Here is a 20,280-nt window from a genome sequence, read left to right as displayed (position 1 = left end):
TGTACCACAAGACTATAGTAACCAAAACAGCATGGTATTGGCACAAAAACAGACATAGATAAACCAAAGGATGGAGCAGAGAACCCAGATATAAAACAATCCACATACAGCCAACTGATTTTTGACAAAGCAGACAACAATATACACTGGGGAAAAGAAGCTCTATTCAATAAATGGTGCTGGGAAAACTGGATAGCCACATGCAGAAAAATAAAACAGGATCCTTATCTCTCACCACTCACAAAAATTAATTCAAGATGGATAAAGGACTTAAAGGTAAGGCATGAAACCATAAGAATTCTAGAAGAAAATGTAGGGAAAACTCTTCTAGATATTGGCCTAGGCAAAAAAAATTATGACTAAGACCCCAATGGCAATTACAGCAACAACAAAAACAAATAAATGGGACTTGATTAAATTAAAAAGCTTCTGCACAGTTAAGGAAATAATCAACAGAGGAAATAGACAACCTACAGAATGGGAGAAAATATTCACAAGCTATACCTCTGATAAAGGGCTAATAACCAAAATATACAAAGAACTCAAACAAATCAGCAAGAAAAAATCTAACAACCCCATCAAAAAGTGGGCAAAAGACATGAACAGAAGCTCTTCACAAGAAGACAGACAAATGGCCAATAAACATATGAAAAAATGTTCAATGTCACTAATCATCATCAAAACCACAATGAGATATCATCTTACCTCAGTGAGAATAGCTTCTATTAAAAAGTCCAAAAACAACAGATGCTGGGTTGGGTGCAGAGAGAAAGGAATGCTTATACACTATTGGTGAGACTGCAAATTAGTACAACCTCTATGGAAAAAAGTATGGAGATTCCTCAAAGAACTAAAAGTAGGCCTACCATTTGATCCAGCAATCCCACTACTGGGTATTTACCCAAAGGAAAAAAAGTCATTTTATCAAAAAGACACCTGTACTTGAATATTTATTACAGCACAATTCACAATTGCAAAGATGTGGAAACAACCCAAGTACTCATCAATTCATGAGAGGATTAACAAAATGTGGTATATGTATACCATGGAATACTACTTAGCCATAAAAAGGATGGATTAATCCCTTTTGCAATAATTTGGATGAAACTGAGGACCATTATACTAAGTGAAGTATCTAAAGAATGGAAAAACAAACACCACGTGTACTCACTATTAAATTGAAACTAACTGATGAGCACACATGTGCACAGGGGGACGTAAAACTCAGTGGAAATCAAGCACGGGAGTCGGGGGAGGAAGGGGAGGGGCAAAAACCTACCTAATGGGTACAATGAACACTATTTGGGTGATGGGCACACTTATAGCCCTGATTCAAGCATTACAAAAGCAATCCATGTAACCAAAAGCATTTGTACCCCCCTAATATTTTGAAAACAAAAAATCACCCAGCACATAGTGGGTCATCAAAAAACCCTGACGGAGCTGACTTGACTCCCTTTTTTTTTTTTTTTTTTTAAATTTCAGAATATTACAGGACTACAAATGTTTAGGTTAACTGACTTGACTCCTGGTCTCAGCATCTCTTGGTCTATCCCATGGCTTTACTCCTCATCTCTTCCCTCTACAGGCAGTGTAGTTCAGTGGAAAGAACAAGGCTTTGGGGTTCAGAGAGACCCGACTTCAAATCCTGGCTCCCTGTGCATCTCTGAGCTTTCATTTTCCATATCTGTAAAATAGGGATAATAATCCCACCCTTTTCAGGATTGCCCTGAGGATTAGAGCCAACATGGGAAGTGTCTGACATGAGCCTGGCACATGGGAAGCACCTAATCAACTACAGCCATTGTCCATCACTACAGTCCAGAGATCATAGAGCACAAAGCCAGCCTCCTTGGGCAGAAGGAAGCACCACTCTGCAGCACAAGCCAGGTCAAGAATAGGCTGGGGAACCTGGGAAGAACTTCTACACCCTTAAGGCAGGATAGACCTCCATGTGATCAGGCTCCCTAAAGACCTACATTCAAGGACAGGTGCAGGAAGTGCTCTCCCTGTGGCCAGCCAGCAAGGAAGTAGAGCCTCCCAGGGAGGCTGCCAGTGGTCTAGCTGCAAAAGCAGCATTGGCTCTTTGCTCTAAGAACACCTGTGGAGCTGTACTGGCCCACAAAGAAAAGCCTATAAAATCTCTCCTGCAGGACAGCAATCTGGCTTGGGCTGTTGGTTTCTTAAAGACAGGGTTTAATGCACCTTCTCCCCTTAGTAAGGTGGACGGAAAAGAAGCAAATGCTAAAAATAAATGACTGCTATAAGAGGGAATTAAATGGTCTTCAGCCAAGGATGGCAGCACTTTAAAATTAACAAAGCCCAGGTACCACATCCAGGAAGGCCTTGGCAAATGCGTGTTATCCACTCATTAGCTCAGTTCCTCAGGGACCGTGGCCAAGCAGGGAAGGCAGTGCCGGGAACCAGTCCTTCCGATGCTGATGAAATGCACCCGGGGAGAAAAGACAGAAGGAGGGAGGGAGACTCTGGTGGGGAATTTCAAACAGTTCTGCTCGTGCTTTGTGCTCTCGCAAAAGCATCCGAAATGCCCAAATAGACCCAAATCTGAATTTCTCCGCACCACCTTTCCCTTTCAGGATCTTTGGTTCCTGAAGCACCACGATGGCCTCACTATATAGGTGGTCTCCATGCATGGGAGTCCAGGGATGTGGAGCCCAATAATGGTGTGGAAGAGGCAAACTCCCAGTCCTGTACCTGAACTTTCTCCTTGCTGGAATGAAGACTCATACACTTTGTGAATTTATACAAGCCCGCTTTATATTATTCATAAAGTGAATTTATCACTATTCATCAGTAATTATCCTTCATGGCATCACTAACAGTATGAATTCACAAATCTTCATTCCCTACCGACAATCAAAATACATGGTACTCTAATGTGAGATATCAACAAGAATTCAAAACATTCCAGATGACCATTACCAATAGGAATTAATTTTGACACTACAAACATGAATTCTCAATATGCCACTGGTCACAATTAATAAGGAATAACAGCTTTTTAAAAAGATATTTTTGGTCAGTTTTGAAGTATCATTTACACATAGTAAAATGCATCCTTTTTATGATGTATAATTTGATGAGTTTTGATAATGGTATGCAGTCATGTAACCACTACCATAAATAAGATATAGAATATTTCCATCACCCCAAAAGTTCCTTTATATCCTCCTCCCACTGCCAAACCCTGGAAACCAATAATTTAATTTCTGTCTTTAGAGTAGATTACCTTTTCCAGAATGTCATATAAATGGAATTATATAGTAGGTAGCTTTTTGTGTTGGCTTCAACTTAGCATAAGGCTTTTGAGATTCATCCATGTTACTGCATGTATGAGTAGTTTGTTCTTTTTCTTTTCTTTTACTTCTGAGGTTTTTTTTTTTTTTCACTGTATGGATGTACCACAATTTGTCCATTCATCAGTTGATAGACATTTGGGTTATTTCCAGTTTTTGGTGGTTATGAAAAAAGCTACTATAAATATTTACATACAGGTCATTTTGCAGATGCATGTTTTTATTTCTCTTGGACAAATACCTACGAGTTGCTAATGCTGGGTTGTATGGTAAAAGTATGCTTTACCTTTATAAGAAACTGCCAAAGTGTTTTCCAACGTGCCCATACCACTATGCGTTCCCATCAGCAATGTATGACAATTGTTCTGTACCCTTGCCAGCAGCTGGTATTGTCAGTTTTTCTAAATTTTAGCTATTGTAGTAGGTAGGTGTGTAGTGGTATCTCACTGTGATTTTAATTGCATTTTCCTAACAACTAACAATGCTGAGTGTCTTTTCATGTGCTATTTGCCACCCATTTCTTTTTGGTGAAGTGTCTGCTCAAATCTTTTGTCCCTTTTTAAAAAATTGAATTGTCTTTTTATTATTGATTTGTAAGAGTTCTTTATACATTCTGGATACTATTCCTTTATCAGACATGTTGTTTTGACGGCATCTTTTTTGAGGAATTGGAAAGTATAAGGATCTAAATCATACCATTTTTCTTCTAAACCACTATCCTCTCCTCCTATACTCTAAAGAAAGGAATAGGAAAGACTTAAACTTTCAATTTACAACTATTTAGCATTGTTGGACAGAGGATCAAGCAGTACTTGGTACCTGCTAAAATTCCTAAAACTATTTTCATCTCCATTACAAGTACCCAACAACACTAGGGCTTTAAGGAAAGCTACATCTGGAGAAATGACTGTCCTATAAACAGCTTTTGGCCCCCCAGGCTCTGCACCTCCCAAAGCCCTGTTCTGGTCCACCAGGCTCCTGGAATGGTCAACAGTCGTCACACTCCATTGCTGGCCATTGTCCACTGGGAAAGGTAGGAGGCTCCCAATCCATCCCTCAGTGAAAGAGCAAATAGTGGGGCCTATGGCTGCTTGGACATCAAAGTTGAGCAAACAAGCCTGGCAGACCCTGCCTCTCCGCCTACACATCCTGCAAATGCCATCTGAAGGAGCTTCCCCGAGGGGGTCATGACTTTCAGCTTGTCATAGCACACATCAAAGTTTGCACCACACACGAACTGGGTGCATGGGTTCGAATCAAGTCGCCCGAGAGCGGATACTCAGCCATTGTGTTCAGTTTTAATCCTGTGTTTTCCCAAGTAATTAAGCCTTCTTGCTTATGAACTTGTGACTAAGTAAAGCATCACTGAGAGGTTGTAACATCAAAGTGCCTTCCACCGTCTGTCCATGTTTGGTAAAATTGGATTTCTTTTCCTTCTTAAAGAAAAACTAATTGAATTTAGCTGAAGGCTGTGTATATTTGCACTAGCTGGTGAAGGCTATGCTAAGTCACAGTGATCATCCTGGGACCCTGTGGCTTAGCCTTTAGCTGGGCTGGGTCAGAGTGCAACATAGAATGAGACACCCAGACTCAGGCTAAACAAGTGCCTTGTGGCATGAGGCTTACAGAGGGCTCACTGTGGAGAAGGGGGCCAGACCCCAATGACTGCTCCTTGAGTCAATACTACACCCAAGCTGTTACTAGGGCTGGCAAAGGGATTGTCCTAGTAGAATGTTGGTAAAGCTTTGGCAGAACGGCTACTGAAGACAATGTCCAACACAATACTCAAGTCCTTGATGTCAGTAGTCCAAGTAAGCTTCTTAAGGCAAAAGCTGTGATTACTTATTCTCTGAATCCCCCCATAGCCTAGCACACACATTATAGTTTTTAAACATGTTTGCTGGATGCATATAATAATACAAAGGGATGCCAGGACAAAGTTTTTCTCTTCTGAAGAAACAAAAGTCTCTGTATCTCTTTTATGCCTTGCTCCTCAGGAAGTTTCAATGTAAATTAATACTCAATTTCACTAATTACCTAATTTACAGTGAAGACAGCATGGTCTCATTGATGTAAAATTATACACGCACATATAAATATATATACAATGATCAATCTCTAGATAGAGGGAATTCAGGTGACTGTTACTTTCTTCTCTATATTATTTTTACAAAAACAATTAACCTATTTTCAGAGAAGAAAACCTCTGGTTCAATCCTGATACAATTATCTTTTCTTTAACCAATATGATTTCTGATCATGATCTAGTTTTAACTTTCCTGTGTATATTTATATTTGTATTTTAATTTAAGTCACCTCAAACCCTTTATGGAATTAAAAGGAGGGAATAAATTATAAATTAAATTCCGGTGCGTATTTTTTAAATTTAGTACGATAGCTCTGTTATTTCCTATTCAAAACTAAATAAAATAATAAATACATATGAAAATTAAGCTCCTTAAGGAGAAAGACTATTACATTCTATATCCTTAAGGACTTAACACAGTAAGCAGGCACCTAAGGGTGAAATGACTGGGCTACTGTTGGATGTCTCTCTTGAGCTCTTGGGCTGCCAACACCCTAAAGGAGGAAAAGGTTTTCTGCTTTCAGCTTTGAATCAAGGGATGCTGCCCCTTTATCTTTTCTTCATCTAAATCCAATTCAAAGGTGGTGGCATTTCAGGCCTGGCCAATGATTCCAGAAGGATTGGTAATTGATTACATGAGAATCAGCACATTCTAATAAGGAGAAACTTTTTGGCAGATTGTGCTGGTATGGACATGATAATCCTTTAAGACTATTCACAGGGCACCTCACCAATGAGGCCTACTCATCCTGACCAAGGTACTCCTGGTACTCCCTTTTTAACAAGTTCTACTTTTCCTTTTTTCCACAGCATTTCTTACCTTTTAATATATAGTTTACTTATCCATTATACTTATTGTTTGTTGTCTGTGCATGACTCTCTCTACCCAGGAATGACCACTAGTATAGAAATAAGCTCTGTGTGGGCAGAGATCTTTGTCTGTATATCATTGATGTTATTTCAAGCACATAGAACTGTACCTGGCAGATAGTAGGGACCAAAAAAATGTTTGTGATATGAATATATAAATCCAACCTGAGAGTGTGCTATTTTCAACAAAAATCTGTCTTCCCTGGATACTGAAGGAAGAAGAGGGTGCAAAATGGATGCTTACCTAGTTCCAAAGCAAGTAAATACAAGCTAACACTTTCACTTTGCTCAGCAAGCATCGCTGATTTGCTAATAGCCCTGCTAAGACACAGCAATCAGTTAAACCAACAACTCATTAGATTCAGAGAGAAGTGTCCCCAAAAGCACATCTACAAGCTATCTGATCACTAATTGACAGTACTCTTAAGTATAATGTTGTTTCCTATTCAGTCTCAACCTTTAAAATACTACACATAGAAAGGAACACAGCTCCTCCTCCTTCAGCACCACTGGCTATTTCTTGCAGATGGAAACACCTACAAGCTGGGGAAGAAGACTGGTGGGTGGGGTGGAGTATCAGTGGTATAGAATAAACACATATGTGTTTGTGTGTACAGGTCTAATGGGGCATCAGGGAATAAAAACTCACCATTTATAACCTGTAGCACACATATTATCATCCTTGATTCTCAAAAGAATATGGAGAGAATCTACTCTGCTACCAGACCAAGTCCTCTCATACCCCCTGCTTCAATAACAGACTATACTGTGTCTCCTTACCTGTACTTCTTTTTCACATTAGATGTGAGCTCCCTAAGGTATCAGATTCTCCAAACATTAGCAAAGGGCCTGGCTCAGTGCAGGTATTTACTAAATGTTCAGAGTAATTTCTGATGAAGAAACAGGGTCTCCATGGAGTTCTGAAATTCAATTAAGGCTCGGAACCAGAACTGGATTCTGGGTCTCTCAACCCACAAAGCCTATTTATATCAATTTTTCTTTTAAAGAAAAAATGCTTGGAGCTAAAGAGGGCAAATAGGAAAATCGAGTGTCTGAGATCAAGTTCACAATAAAGGAGCAGAGAAGAGAGACCTATCTCGAGTGCAGCTAAGTCTCTCAGACAATCCTTTCCCCTCGACATCTCCTAACCAGTCCAGTGCACCAGGTGTAGTTCTATACCTCAGACTGAATCCATCCTCCTGCCTCTGGAGAAGACAGCAAAGGGGCAGGCAAGGGTGAGAAAGTGTTCAGAATGTAGTCTGCAGAGACCTGGCTAAGGGAGCCCCGTGTGGAAGGAGATCTCTTACCTGTGGTTTCGGCTGATGGCTGCCACCATGAGTGCTGTCCAGCCAAGTTTGTGCCTTGCATTGACATCTGCACCTTCTGACAACAGCCTAAAAAGAGAGGAATATTTTCAGTGTATGGCTTATCATGGACATACGAGTGGAAATAATCACAGAAGAAATGACACAGCCAACAAACAAAGAGGTGGATGAGTTTGAAAATAGTGGCCTTTGTGAACTAAATCCCCAATCTCAGCTCCTTCAGTCACTATCCCCCCACCCAAGGGTTCCTCTACCTGTTCTTCTTCCCTTAAATTAGTTGCCTCCTGCTGACTTTTGAGAAAAGAATGGGGGCCTCCTTATCTTAATACCCTGACACTCCCACTTCCTTCATTCAGAATGCTCTCTCCCTGCCTCTTTGCCTATTCAAATCCTCCTCCTATGCTATGTGATATAATCCTGGCTTGTGGACTCTCTCCTGAGAAGCTTTCCTTGACTTGCCCAGTCCACAGATCTCTCTTCCCTCCTTAATTTCCCAATGTCTAGCACAGAATGCCTAATGACACGTTATCTGGGTACTTCTCAGTTTATAAAATGATAACATTCCTCAAGTTTATCTGTATTGTGGCCGTTTGGAAATTGGAAATCCTTTAACCCAAGGAAAGATGGAAAGAACATTAGAAACAATAGATTAGGTTCCTGGGAGAGTCTGCACAAACCCTACTTGAACCTATGTGCCAGTGCCTAACGCATAGTAGGAAAGCAATTATTGCTAAATAAATTAACAAACACAGAATTTAAAGTAAACCACTAAAAGTCTGAATTCTGGGGCCCAGGAACAGGGGCCCTATAATGTGGGGGTGAACAGAAGGAAGGGGAGTAAATAGAACCAATTTTTACTGAGCACCTTCTACAAGCAGGAACTGCCCTAAGTATTTTACATTCCTGTGTTCATTTACTCTTAATACCACCTAAGGAGCTGGCAGTAATCTCTTTTCATGGATGTGGTAACAGGCTCAGTAAGGTGAAATGACTTGCTTAAGCTCATATAGCTAATTAAGGAACAGTGTAGTGACTAGAACCCAGGTTGATAGTGACTCAAAGCCAGGCTCCTTTTCACCTCACCACCCTTCCTCTAGACACAGCATGGCTCCAGGTAACATGAAAGACAAAGACTAAATTGATTTCAGCAAATCAATATGGAATGTGCTTTGTCCTATGTTAGATTCTAGATGCGGGTGAGGAAAAATTTCACTCAAACAGTCCAAGGCACTGTCGAAGCCTAACAGGGAGACAGAGCACCAAGCACAGAACTACACATTCCATGAGTGCTATGCATGGGACTACAGGTGGCAGGTGCACAACAAGGGGACCTAACCCAGTCTCAGTGACCAGAAAGGCCTCTCTGAGGAGGTGCTGATAAAGGGGAGCTAGCCAGAAAAAAAGGGGTAAGGGAGGGGAAGGAGTGCTCCAGGCAAGGTAAGTCTCTTCACTTAGAGAAGAGGGCACAGGGTATATGAGGCCTGCAAGAGATTTGGTAGGGTTAGGGCACGAAGTATGTGGAGAGAGTGTTGAGAGAGGAGGTTGGGAAATCCTCATCTCTCACCTCTAGTTTGGAGGGTTTCTTCTGGTAAATGTCTGGGGCCTTTCACCATGTACAATGTTAAACTTCTTTTATGCAGAAACAATTTTCTATGACCAAGAATGTTAAAGAGGCAAAGAACCCTTCCTTATTTACAAAACCTCCTTCTCCTTTAGCAGCCCACATGATATGGTGGGGAGCACATGGTTCTGAAAGTCAAGAGTCTGGAATTCTGATCCTAACTGTGATTCTGATAGGATCGCCTCACTTCTCTGGTCCTCAGTCCAGAAAGGCTAGAAAATCAAAGAGGCTTGTGAGGGAAGAGACTTGAACTGTGTCTTGAAGAAACAGGAAGAATTTGAGAATCGGGAGAAAGTACATGACACTCTAAGGCAAAAGAAACAGGATATAATTGTAAAGCAGGAAAGGAACATTCAGAGACCATCAGGCAGATCCATCTGGGTGACAGTTCACAGCAGAGAAACAGACAGCTGCCGAGGTATGCAGGGCCTATGCAGAGCCTCAAATGCCAGACTAGGAGGTCAAGGCAGTAGGATTAAATCTTTTTTGAGCTGTGAACGCTCAAATTTTGAGAGTATGATCAAATTTCTCTCCAGAAAAGTACATAGGAGCCCACACACACTCAAAACTTTTTTTTGCATATAATATCCAGGGGTTCACGGCCCCCATGAAATCAATAATGGATCCTAGGATTAAAAACTCAGCCTAAAAAGTTGACATATGTCTGGTTTGCATGCTACTGTCCCACATTCCCGTGTCTAGCACAGACATCACGAATCTCTTCCAGCAACAATTTCCTATGGAGCCTTTGAAAGAGCCTCAGAATCCTCCTGAACACAGGTTCCAATCAGCCATCATCAATTCACTGAAGCTGGCAACAGAGAGAAAACCTACTCATCATTCCTTAGTAGCCTCTCATCAAAGGTAGTAGGAGTTGTCTGTCATTCAAGGATATTGGGCAAAAGAAATTATAAAAATTAGCTTAACCCCTTGAGGGCTGAGTGTAGTGTAATACAAAGAAAAGGACAAATAAAGGGTTTTGGAGTAAGTTAGATTTGGATTCAAATTCGGTTCCAGCCAGATAACCGTGAGCAAATCAACTCTCTAATTTTCAACTTTCTCACCTATAAAATAGTGATAACAATCTCTAATTTGCAGGAACCCAGCCCAGTGTCTGGCATATATAAGGTATTCAATACAGATGGTTTCTGCCTGCCACCCTTCTTCACTTCCATCATTTTGACGGAACAAAGTCCAATACTGAGGGATTCTAAGACGTGGTCACACAGGATGATCTGGATAATTCAGCCAGCCTGGCTCTAGGCACTCCTTGGTTCATTTATTCAGCAAACATGTATACACTCCTGCTCTGTGCCTGGCCCCTTTTACTGGCTCCCGAGGAAGAGACTGAGAGAGAGGTTCTTACTTTCTAGGACCTGAGCCAGGCAGGGTTCTCTTCTCTTCCCTCCCTCACTCCTTCCTCTTTTATATACATACACACACACGTTAATATTTTTAAAATTTTGTTTACTACTTTACTACTTTTGTTTACTTTGTTTACTACTTTCCTCATATTGCTAAGTATACAATAACTCCATTGTTTTTAATTGCTGCATCATTAAATATGTGTTGATTTGACTAAATAGTACTATGGTCCTCTCCTAGAGAGCTGCTCCATCGACCCTCCCAGACAGAGGTGTTCCTGTGTACCCCTCTGCCTGCCAACACTTGGCAACAGCCAGCTTCCTAATCATGGCCAGTCTAATGGGTGTAAAGGGATATCACATTATTGTTTTAATTTGCATGTCTCTGATCACCAACAGTTTTGAGCGACTTGTTATATGCATGTTTACATTTTGGGGTTTTCTATTCTGTACATTGGAGGGTTTTCTTTTAAGGGAAGGACTGCTAGAAGAGGCGTTTCTCTAAACTTGCTATTGTTTCAATGAAAGAACATAGGGCAGAATGAGCAGACCTGGGTTCTAGCTCCCTCTCTGCCACCTAACTATTCTAAAACCCTAAAGAAGGCACATCATGTCACTAAGCTTCAGTCTCTTCACAGGTCCACTGAGGATCATAATCCCTTCCAGGTTTTCAGGAGTTTAGAAGAGGTGGCCCTGAAATATGAAGGAAAGGGCTCTACAAATCTCAGGGTCATTCATAGGAGGCAAATTCTGGCGTTCTTCAGTAAGACTCCAGCTTTCCAGCCCTGCCCAGCTTCCTGACTGAGATCATTCTTTGTGGCCTCTTGGGGCTGAAGTGTAATGGAAAAAAAGCAATGACCCTGGAGTCCAAAGCCAAAGGATAGAGTTCAGATTCTGGCTCTGTCACTTACTAGCTGTGAAATGGGGGATATTAATCTCTCTTGTGCAAAGTGGTTGTAAGCATTAAAAGAGACACTATATGGCAGAACTCTGTAAGGAGTGATGGCACCTGGTCTGTCAAAAAAGGGACCAGGGCTAACTACACTACAAATGAACCCAAGCACCACCACCATTTCCTCTTTCCAAGCTGGGCGGGCTCCTCCCCTTGCTTCCCCTCTGTGCAGAGCAGCCCAGAAAGTTAGGATTTCACAAACCAGGTCTCCTCCATTTCATTGTGTTGCTTTGCAAGTGAATGCCCAATGGGGGCAGTCATTTCAAAGTCCTGGGCCAGCTGGGGGCGGGGGGCAGTGGCTGCCTGCTAAGAGCAGCTGAAAGGGCCTTTGAGGCCTGAGAAAGTCCCCTGCTCTCCCCTGTGATTTTCACCAAATGGACAAAATACAGCAAGTGAATTAATCTCTTTCAAAAAGAGCAATGCTTGTGACAGAGTACGGTATCTCTGAAAAGGTTAGGATTCCATCATCCCTGAGATGATGAGTCAAATGCGTAATGCGGGCTGCTACTCAGAGCACAGAGCTGTGTCTGGGGGCTGAGGCGGTAGGGTGGGCACGGCAGGCCTTTCCAGGCTTATCCAGACTTGTGGAAGACCGTTCCCTTACGAACTAGGTCTCCTGCTTGGTAGGGCAGAGGTGGGTGATCCTAACTAGGGATGGCCCAGGGTAGGGATGGCTCCAGAGAGGAGACCACACTTGAACCCCAGCTTTTACACAGCTTTCAGGTGGCAGAGTGGGGCAGATAAATAAGCAGGAAAGATCTTGGTTCAAATCCAGGCTCTGCCATTTACTGGGTGAGGAGATGTGGATAAATGAATGACTTAGCCTCTCTGAATCTCAACTGGTTCCCTCATCTAAGATAGCTCTTGCTCTCTGGGCCTGTTTTTCCATCTGTTAAAAAATGGAGAAGACCCCCAAAACCCTACTATGTATGTCACAAAAAGATACTGTCAAGAGACAGTGAGACAAAATATGTACAAAATACTTGGTATAGAATAGAGCACTGTCCAAATAGAAGAGCCTATGCTATTCTTATTATCATTTTCCAATTAGTGTTTGCCCCATTTTAAGGAAGTGACAGAGTAAACTAGGATGATATAATGAAAGGTGTACACAGAACTTGGAACATAATAAATGCTCAAAATTATCTATGGATAGATAAATGAATTTCTAAAACCCCCAAGCAAGGGCAGTGGTAGAAAAAGGAAGGGTTCCCTAGCCCAAGAGCTGAAGATTACCACAGGAGAAGAATGAATCAAAGGAGAAAAACACAGCCTCTCCCATCCATCAGGGATCCAGGAGAGCCCAGCAGGCTGAAGACCAAACAGGTAACAGTTACTACCACTGAGCGGGAAAGGGGAGATGACATAGACTAACTTTCACTTTTTGCTGTGAATGCTCCTTCATTGTTTGAAGTTTTGTTGTTTTTATAACAGTGATCATACTATTATTCCTTTTTAAAAAAAATAAAACTTTCTTAGAAAAAAGACTCTATACTTTCTTCAAGAAGCCTTCCCAAAGATGCCCTTGTTGCCACCACAATCCCCCGTGCTAACATGTATCATACAGTCATCACACTGTCCATGCGTGTAACTACCCTAGTAGGCAGTGTGTCCCTCTAGAAATAAGGACCTGTCTTCATCTCTCCACTCCAGGTGCCTGCCATAGCATCTGGCACACCAGAGGGCTCAAAGTCAGAACAAATGCTACATTAATCTCTCACCAATACTTCTATCTGGTGTTGGAAGTTACCCGTTTCATAACTGTACGCCTGTCTTTTTCAAAGAACTTAGGCTCCTGTGTACATGTGGGAGGGTATGGGTGCAGTTTCCTAGTCTCAGAGCTGAGGACACAGGCCTGGGGGTTGGGGGTCATGGATTCCAGTCATGGCTCTGGACGCAACACCTACCTGCATGACCAGTATAAATCTGTCTGTCTCTGTGGGCCTTATTTTTCTCTGCAGTAAAACAAGGAAATTGAATGAAATTATTTCTGAAGTCCCTATCAGCTCTAAAATCTTATAATTCTAAATATGTGCAGCATCAAAATGAAAACTGAGAAGTAGATTTCTAACAGACATGGCATTCTGCAAGACCTTCAAAGAAAAGACAACTCCTTAGGCTTTCTGACTGTAGGAGGGAAGGAAAGAGCCCAGACAGGGATATAGGGCCAGTTTTGAGTTATTCTGGCTAACTAGCTCTTCCACTCAGGGGAGGGAGGTACCATTTGATTTTCCTTCCTCTTTCTTTATGACCAATCAATACAAAGCGGCCACTGAACTTCAATCGTGTATTGTTCCAACTGATTTCCGGATCCTTTGCATGAACCAGCCCTCAGCTGCAGCTGGAGAGGGGCTGAAGGGTAGGGAGCCCTGGCCCACCTGCATCAGAGGCCTGGAAGCACTGAGCCATGCAGACCCAATCATGATCGCTATCTGGGCAACAGGGCCCTGGCTGGAGCCTCACAGAAGGCCCTGTTTACAGTAATAACAGCACCAGGCTCTGCTGTCCGAGCAGAGGCAAGGTGCCTGGGGCTAGAATCCCCAGGCAGCCTCCATCTGTGCCTTATCTACCCAGCCAGCCAGGACTGGGAGGGGCAGGGCAAGGGAGCGAAGGCTGCTCTCAGACCCCAGCCTGAGCCAGTAGACTGTGGGGGTGGGGGGGGAGTCTTGGTGCTCTAACTCCACAGACACAAGGCCTCACTGGCATCTTTTACATTTGCTACTTGAACTGAGCACCCTTCTCCAAGGCCCAGCCCTGGACTCTTCCTCTAGGAAGATCTCCAGATGTTCTTACTCCCAGTGAGATGGCCCATCCAGCACTCTGTCATGCCTGGGAAACTCCAAAGGGAAGTGGGAGGATAGGGACTGGCATGCACGCAACACCTACAACAAATGCAGGCATACTGCAGAATGTGTCTGCGCTACATAACTGGTTATTTCTTATCATAGAAAGTTTTAAAATTTCTGAACTTAAAGAATGATCTGCAGGGATCAATTAGTCCAAACCTTCTTTTTACACATACATCAGATATGGAAGTTCAGAAAGCAACCTCCTTGGAAAAGACTGACCCAGTTATGAGCCTGCCTCTGTCTCTTCCAGGCTGTCTGACTGGGGACAGGTCACACTAATCTCTCTGAACCTCAGTCATCTGCCAGACCTACCTAACAAGGTTGCTGAGACGGCCAAAGGAAATAATGTATGTGAAAGCACTTACATTTTCCAAATGTTAGCTGCTATTACTACAATTGTCTATTTGTTCAAAGGCACACAGTGGAGGAGATGAATCACAATGAATACTTGCTGGATCAACTGAATAAAGTCCAATGCTGGGTGACCATTCTTTGTCCTGTCTCTCTTAGAGAAACTTGGCACCCATTAAAGTGCACAGATTATTATTATCCTTAACTTTTTATTTTGAAATAATTTCAAATTTACAGAACAGTTACAAAAACAGCACAAAAAACCCTTTGTATATCCTACACTCTTAATCCGCTTACATTTTGCTTGATTTGTTTTCCCACCCTTTTCTGTTTTTCCTGGACCATGTGAATTTCAGGCATTATACCCCTTTACCCCCAAATACTTCAGCATGTATTTCTTAGTACAAGAACATTCTCTTATAGAACCACTAACCAATGATGATCAATTCAGAACATTTAACATTGATATACTATTTTTATCTAATATACAGCCCATATTCAAATTTCTTCAATTATCCCAATATCCTTTATAGCAATATCCCCCCGTGATCCAGATGCAAGCCAGGATCAATATCAGGATCAAACACTGCATGTGTCTTCAGTTTCATCTAGAACAGTTCCTCAGCCTTTCTTTGATTTTCACGACATTGACATATTTTGCAGGGTAAGGCTAATTTTTTTTTGTAGAATCCCCTTCAATTTGGATAATACTTTTTGAGGTACCACTTCCTATTATTCATCTATTCATTCCATAAACTCTTCCTGAGGACTGGTTATTACAAGACTCTGAGCAGAGGGTGCTTGAGGGTGTTTTATGAATTCTGTGGTATCTTTGCCTTTAAGGCATTCACTGGACAGCTACATGTCCAGCAAACAACTAAAATACAAGCAGGAACCCTTGAGGAAGGCGCCACGTGAGTGTAGGACAGAGCAAGAGAGCCACAGGGATGACTTCCTGGAAGCAGAGTGTACCAGAAAGGACAGACAGAAGCACAGATTTCCCAAGTGATCTCCTGAGATCCTCTATGGCAACATCTCTGCTTTCCCAGGCAGTGTGTGCCAAGGCTGGGACTGCATAAAACACGAAAATCCAACAATACAAGGCCATCAGGAGGAGGAGGCAGCCCAGGGCTCCTTCCTCTGGGTACCTGTCCCCAGGGCTATATACATGTCTCAGAGTCAGCAGCTGCCTGGGCGGCAAGGGAAGGCCGCTGAGGTGTGGGAAAGGGCCATAGGCGCCACCTACTGGCCCCACAGCAGGACTCTAGGCTGCTGCAGAGGGCAGCTGGGCAGCTGGCTAGTTGCCAGGAAGTCTGTCCCACTACAACAGTGAGACACAGCAGTGGCTCAAAATTCTCCTAACAGGGTTGGCACTGAGCCACCACTGCTGAGCTCCAGAATCCTACAAGATTTTTAGTAAAGAATAGACTGTGGAAAATTTAACCATAAAACCTGGCTCCCTGGAGGAGTCAGGGCAAAGGTGTGGTCTTCACCTGTTCAACAAAACTTAAGTAACATCTCCAAGCCAGCCTCTGTGCTGGGCACCAAGGGCACCAAGATGAATCAAATGTGAACCTTGCCCACAAGCAGCTCTTAGTCTGAGCTGGGAGAGGGGAAACGTAACAAGTAAGTACACAAATAAGTGCTTTAAGTATCACAGATGCTCTGAGAGATGTCTGTTCAGGGTCAGTGAGCACAACAGCATGCTTGGCTCTTCATGTCTTGCAAAGCTCTTGAATGATGGAGTTGAAAGAGCTCATGTTTCTTGAGCTGCCTACTATGCACCAGGCTCTTGACATTTATGATTTTGTTTGATCCTGTGAATTACTGAGGAGGCCCAAGTCTTACACTCTGAGGGTAAGTGACTTGCTTAAGATTGCATGGCCAGTAAGTGGCAGCTTGAGACTGGAGACCAAGCTCTCTCTATGGAACGACACTGCCTTCCAGGGCACAATCCATCTTCTTCCCTTCTATCCCACACTGAGCATGGGTCAGCACACTATAGTGTCTGATGGGACTAACCAGCTGACAGAAAATGATAAGAAGGAAAAGAAGGAAGAAGGAAAAGCCTTAAGTGGAAAGGAGTTTATCTGGGGGATGGAGATACTCTCTGATTGGTTCTGTTTCCTAGAACCTTCTCCCTTGGAAGAGACTCTTTTTAGTCTCAGGATGAGAAAGGCCCAACCCTATCCCTTCTTCTTCATGGCAGTCTCCATACTACCACCATCACTTTCATATTTACACAGCAATACGATGCCTTAAAATGTCCTTACCTAAGATTAAACAAGTTCAGCAAACAAATCCAATCAAAAGGTTACAGAATATAGGAAGCCCTGGCTCTCAGAAGGCTGGGCCAATCACAAGCATAACAGAATCTACAAGTGTAATGCGGCTGCCAAGAAAGCTGATACAAGTTCAGGTCATATTAAAAGAAGCGTAAAACCTTTAACAAAGGGGATGACTGCCCTGCTCCTCACAATAATGGTCATACCACACTGGAATTCAGAAAGACACCAAAACTTTGCGGCTGTTTCATTAGAAAATGACCAGGATGAGGAGGAAACTTGAAACCAGTTTAGGGAACCAAGGCTTATGTAGCTAGAGCTCTGTCTCCTAATATTTAAGGGTCTGGAATAGGAAAAGGAAGCTGTGTAGTCTGAGGATAGAGCTAGAACCAAATGGGGGAGGTTACAAAGGGAACTAACACATAATGACGGCCTACCATGTGTCAAGTGCTATGCCAGGTGTTTTCACACATGTTACTTCAGAATTCATTACAAGATAAAATTGTTTTCTACTAATTACAAGTTGTCTCTGATTATATTATTACTCCAACTGCTCAGAAAGTCTTTCCACAAAGCTCCTTGTATCTAAATACTACCCAAACCAGATCCAAAGGCTACTTTGTCCATGAATCCCTACCTTTTCATATGTACTAATTACAATTCTCTTACTAGCCTGCAAGTTCTTTGAAAGGCCAAGGTCATCATGATACATCTTTATTCTCCTCCAAAATGCCTAAGGGGGCATATTGTTCATAATGGGCCTTAAGCATGAATAAATGCCAAAGAAGATACACAAATGGCCAATAAGTACATAAAAAGATGCTCAACATCATTAGCCATCAGAGAAATGCAAATCAATCCACAGTCAGATACCATTTCACACATGCTAGGATGGCTGTTATAAAAAACACAGATGATAATAAGTGTTGTGGAGGATGCAGAGAAACTGGAACCCTCACACATTGCTTATGAGAATGTAAAACAGTATGGCCACTTTGGACAACAGTTGGGCAGTTCCACAAAATGTTAAACATAGAGTTACTATTAATATATGACCCAGCAATTCCACTCCTAGGTATATACCCAAGAGATTTGGAAATATACATTCACATAAAAATCTGTACACAAATGTTCATAGCAGCATTATTCGTACAGTTAAAAAGTAGAAATGCAAATGTCTATCAACAGACAAATGAATAAACAAAATATACCTATCTATGGAATATTATTCAGCCATAAAAAGGGATGAAGTACTGATAACATGCTACAGCATGGGTAAACCTCGAAAACATGCTAAATGAAAGAACCCAGACACAAAGGCCACATATTGCATGATTCCACTCATATGAAAAGTCTAGAATAGGCAAATCCACATACAGAAAGTAGATTAGTGGTTGTCAAGGTTTGGGGGGAGTGGAAAACAGGGAATGACTCTTAATGGGACTGGGATTTTTTTATTGGAGGGAGGGATGAAAATGTTCTGGAATTAGACATGATACTAGTTGCACTATCTTATAAATGTTCTAAAATCCACTGAATTATATACTTTAAAAGGGCGAATTTTATAGTATGTGAATTATATCTCAAAAGAAAAAGAAAGAAAAAATGAATGAATGCACACTTATTCAACTGGAAGCTGCCTAGCCTTTAGGAGGCAGAGAGTGCCTCATACCTAAGGTACCCAACGAGGGCTCGATGCTGACCGTCAGAGAAGCTGAAGTGGAGACCTGAATACTGGAGAAGAAATGAGGCTGGAGACAAAAGTGCCTGGGACCCTGTCTTACCCATGTAGGGGCTGTGACTGAGCCCCAGATCTGCCCTGGGAAGGATCCTGCCCTGCCTGGTGGACTCTGAGCCCCTAGGAATTCCAGGGACCTCCCTCAATTGTTTGTGCTTTACATCCTGCTCCTGCTCACTGTCCATCTGCAAAGGCTGGTCAAACACACAGACATCCCAGGAGGCCTGGGTGCTATCCCCCCAAACAAAAGGGCATTGAGATGGAAGCCTTGGCCCAGCCTCAGAGAGGATTCTTATGCAGCCTTCCTGGGCCTCCCATCCACATGAATGGAGGATCCTGGAGACCAGTCAGGCTGCCCAGCTGCTGCCTAGGGCTGTGCTCTCCTGCTGGGTAGCCTTTGGAGAATAAACAGGGTTTCAATCAACCAATCAATCACCAGGCCAGACTCTATCTGTACTGTGTGCCTTCTGAGTGCCTGCCAGCCAGTCTCCTGTGATTTGCTATGGTGGAGGCAGGAGGAGGTGCCATCCACCTTGCTGGGACAGAGCACTTAGCCTAAGTAAGGAGAAATAAGCATAAAGCAACTGGAGAGAAAAGCAAGGAGGTGAATCACTAAACATGACACTGCATGGCTCAGACTTTAAGTCCTATAGGAATTCTGACAAAAAAAGATCAACGTGGGCTAGCACATGCAGTGAACGGCAGTGAGAAAAGCACATACTGTAGACTTTTGGGGGCCTTGGTTTAAACCATAGCTCTACCACTTACCAGCTGTGAGGCCTCAAGTAAGCACTAGATCTGTTTGAGCCTCCAATTTTCCAATCTGGAAAATGGACACAACACAATTTGTTCTGCAACAATGTGGCAGGGAATAAAGGTAATACACATACAGTATCTAGTACTCTGCCTCACATAGAGTAGACAGTTAATAAATAACAGCTATTAGCCAAGTGCAGTGGCACAGGCCTATAGTCAGTCCCAACCACTTGGGAGGCTGAGGCAGGAAGATCACTTGAGCCCAGGAGTACAAGGCTGCAGTGAGCTATGGTTGTGCCTGTAAGTAGCCACTGTACTCCAGCCTGTGCAACACAGCAAGACCCTGTCTCTAAAAAATAAAAAAATAAAAATAGAGTGAGCTTTCTGGAAGAAAAAGGACTTGAGTGGGCAAAGAAGCATGAACAGGGTCCAGACAGACAGCAGGACAGGAGTGGGTTGGAAGCACTACCCAGGCTCACATATAGGAATGAGTAAAGTGTATGTCTGGGACATTGAGAAACCACGCCTGACCAGAACGGGGTGCTTCCTGGGAGAGAAAGAAGGCCAGGCTTGGCTGGTGGGAGTGGGGGGTAGGGATAAGTTGGTGAGAAGCAGAGTTGAGAGGAGGATAGTTAACGGGTCTGGATTTGACAGTTTATCTTTAGGAATTTTGTGGATTCCCAATAAGCCAGGCAGAAATAGTTCTCCCTTTAGCTAGAAAATGTCTCCCTGAGTCTGGAAGAGTACTAAGAGGAAACGGGGACCC

At 42.7% G+C, this 20,280-nt stretch overlaps 1 protein-coding gene across 3 annotated transcripts in view; it reads right to left on the bottom strand.

The window, feature by feature from the left end:
* Positions 1 to 20,280, bottom strand: part of CLPB (ClpB family mitochondrial disaggregase) — a 140,975-nt gene that overhangs the window by 104,775 nt on the left and 15,920 nt on the right. For 2 of the 3 annotated variants that reach the window (XM_069469294.1, XM_069469295.1), the window contains exon 3: positions 7,581 to 7,667. The exons of the other annotated variant lie outside the window; for it this stretch is intronic. In XM_069469294.1, the coding sequence (XP_069325395.1) occupies positions 7,581 to 7,667 (87 nt within the window). The remainder of the gene's footprint in view (positions 1 to 7,580; positions 7,668 to 20,280) is intronic. 3 annotated transcript variants of the gene reach the window in all.

The sequence above is a fragment of the Eulemur rufifrons genome, chromosome 6, assembly GCF_041146395.1.
Source record: "Eulemur rufifrons isolate Redbay chromosome 6, OSU_ERuf_1, whole genome shotgun sequence".
NCBI lineage: Eukaryota > Metazoa > Chordata > Mammalia > Primates > Lemuridae > Eulemur > Eulemur rufifrons.
Note: the sequence above shows the minus strand (reverse complement) of the source record. Positions and strands in the feature narration are given on the sequence as shown.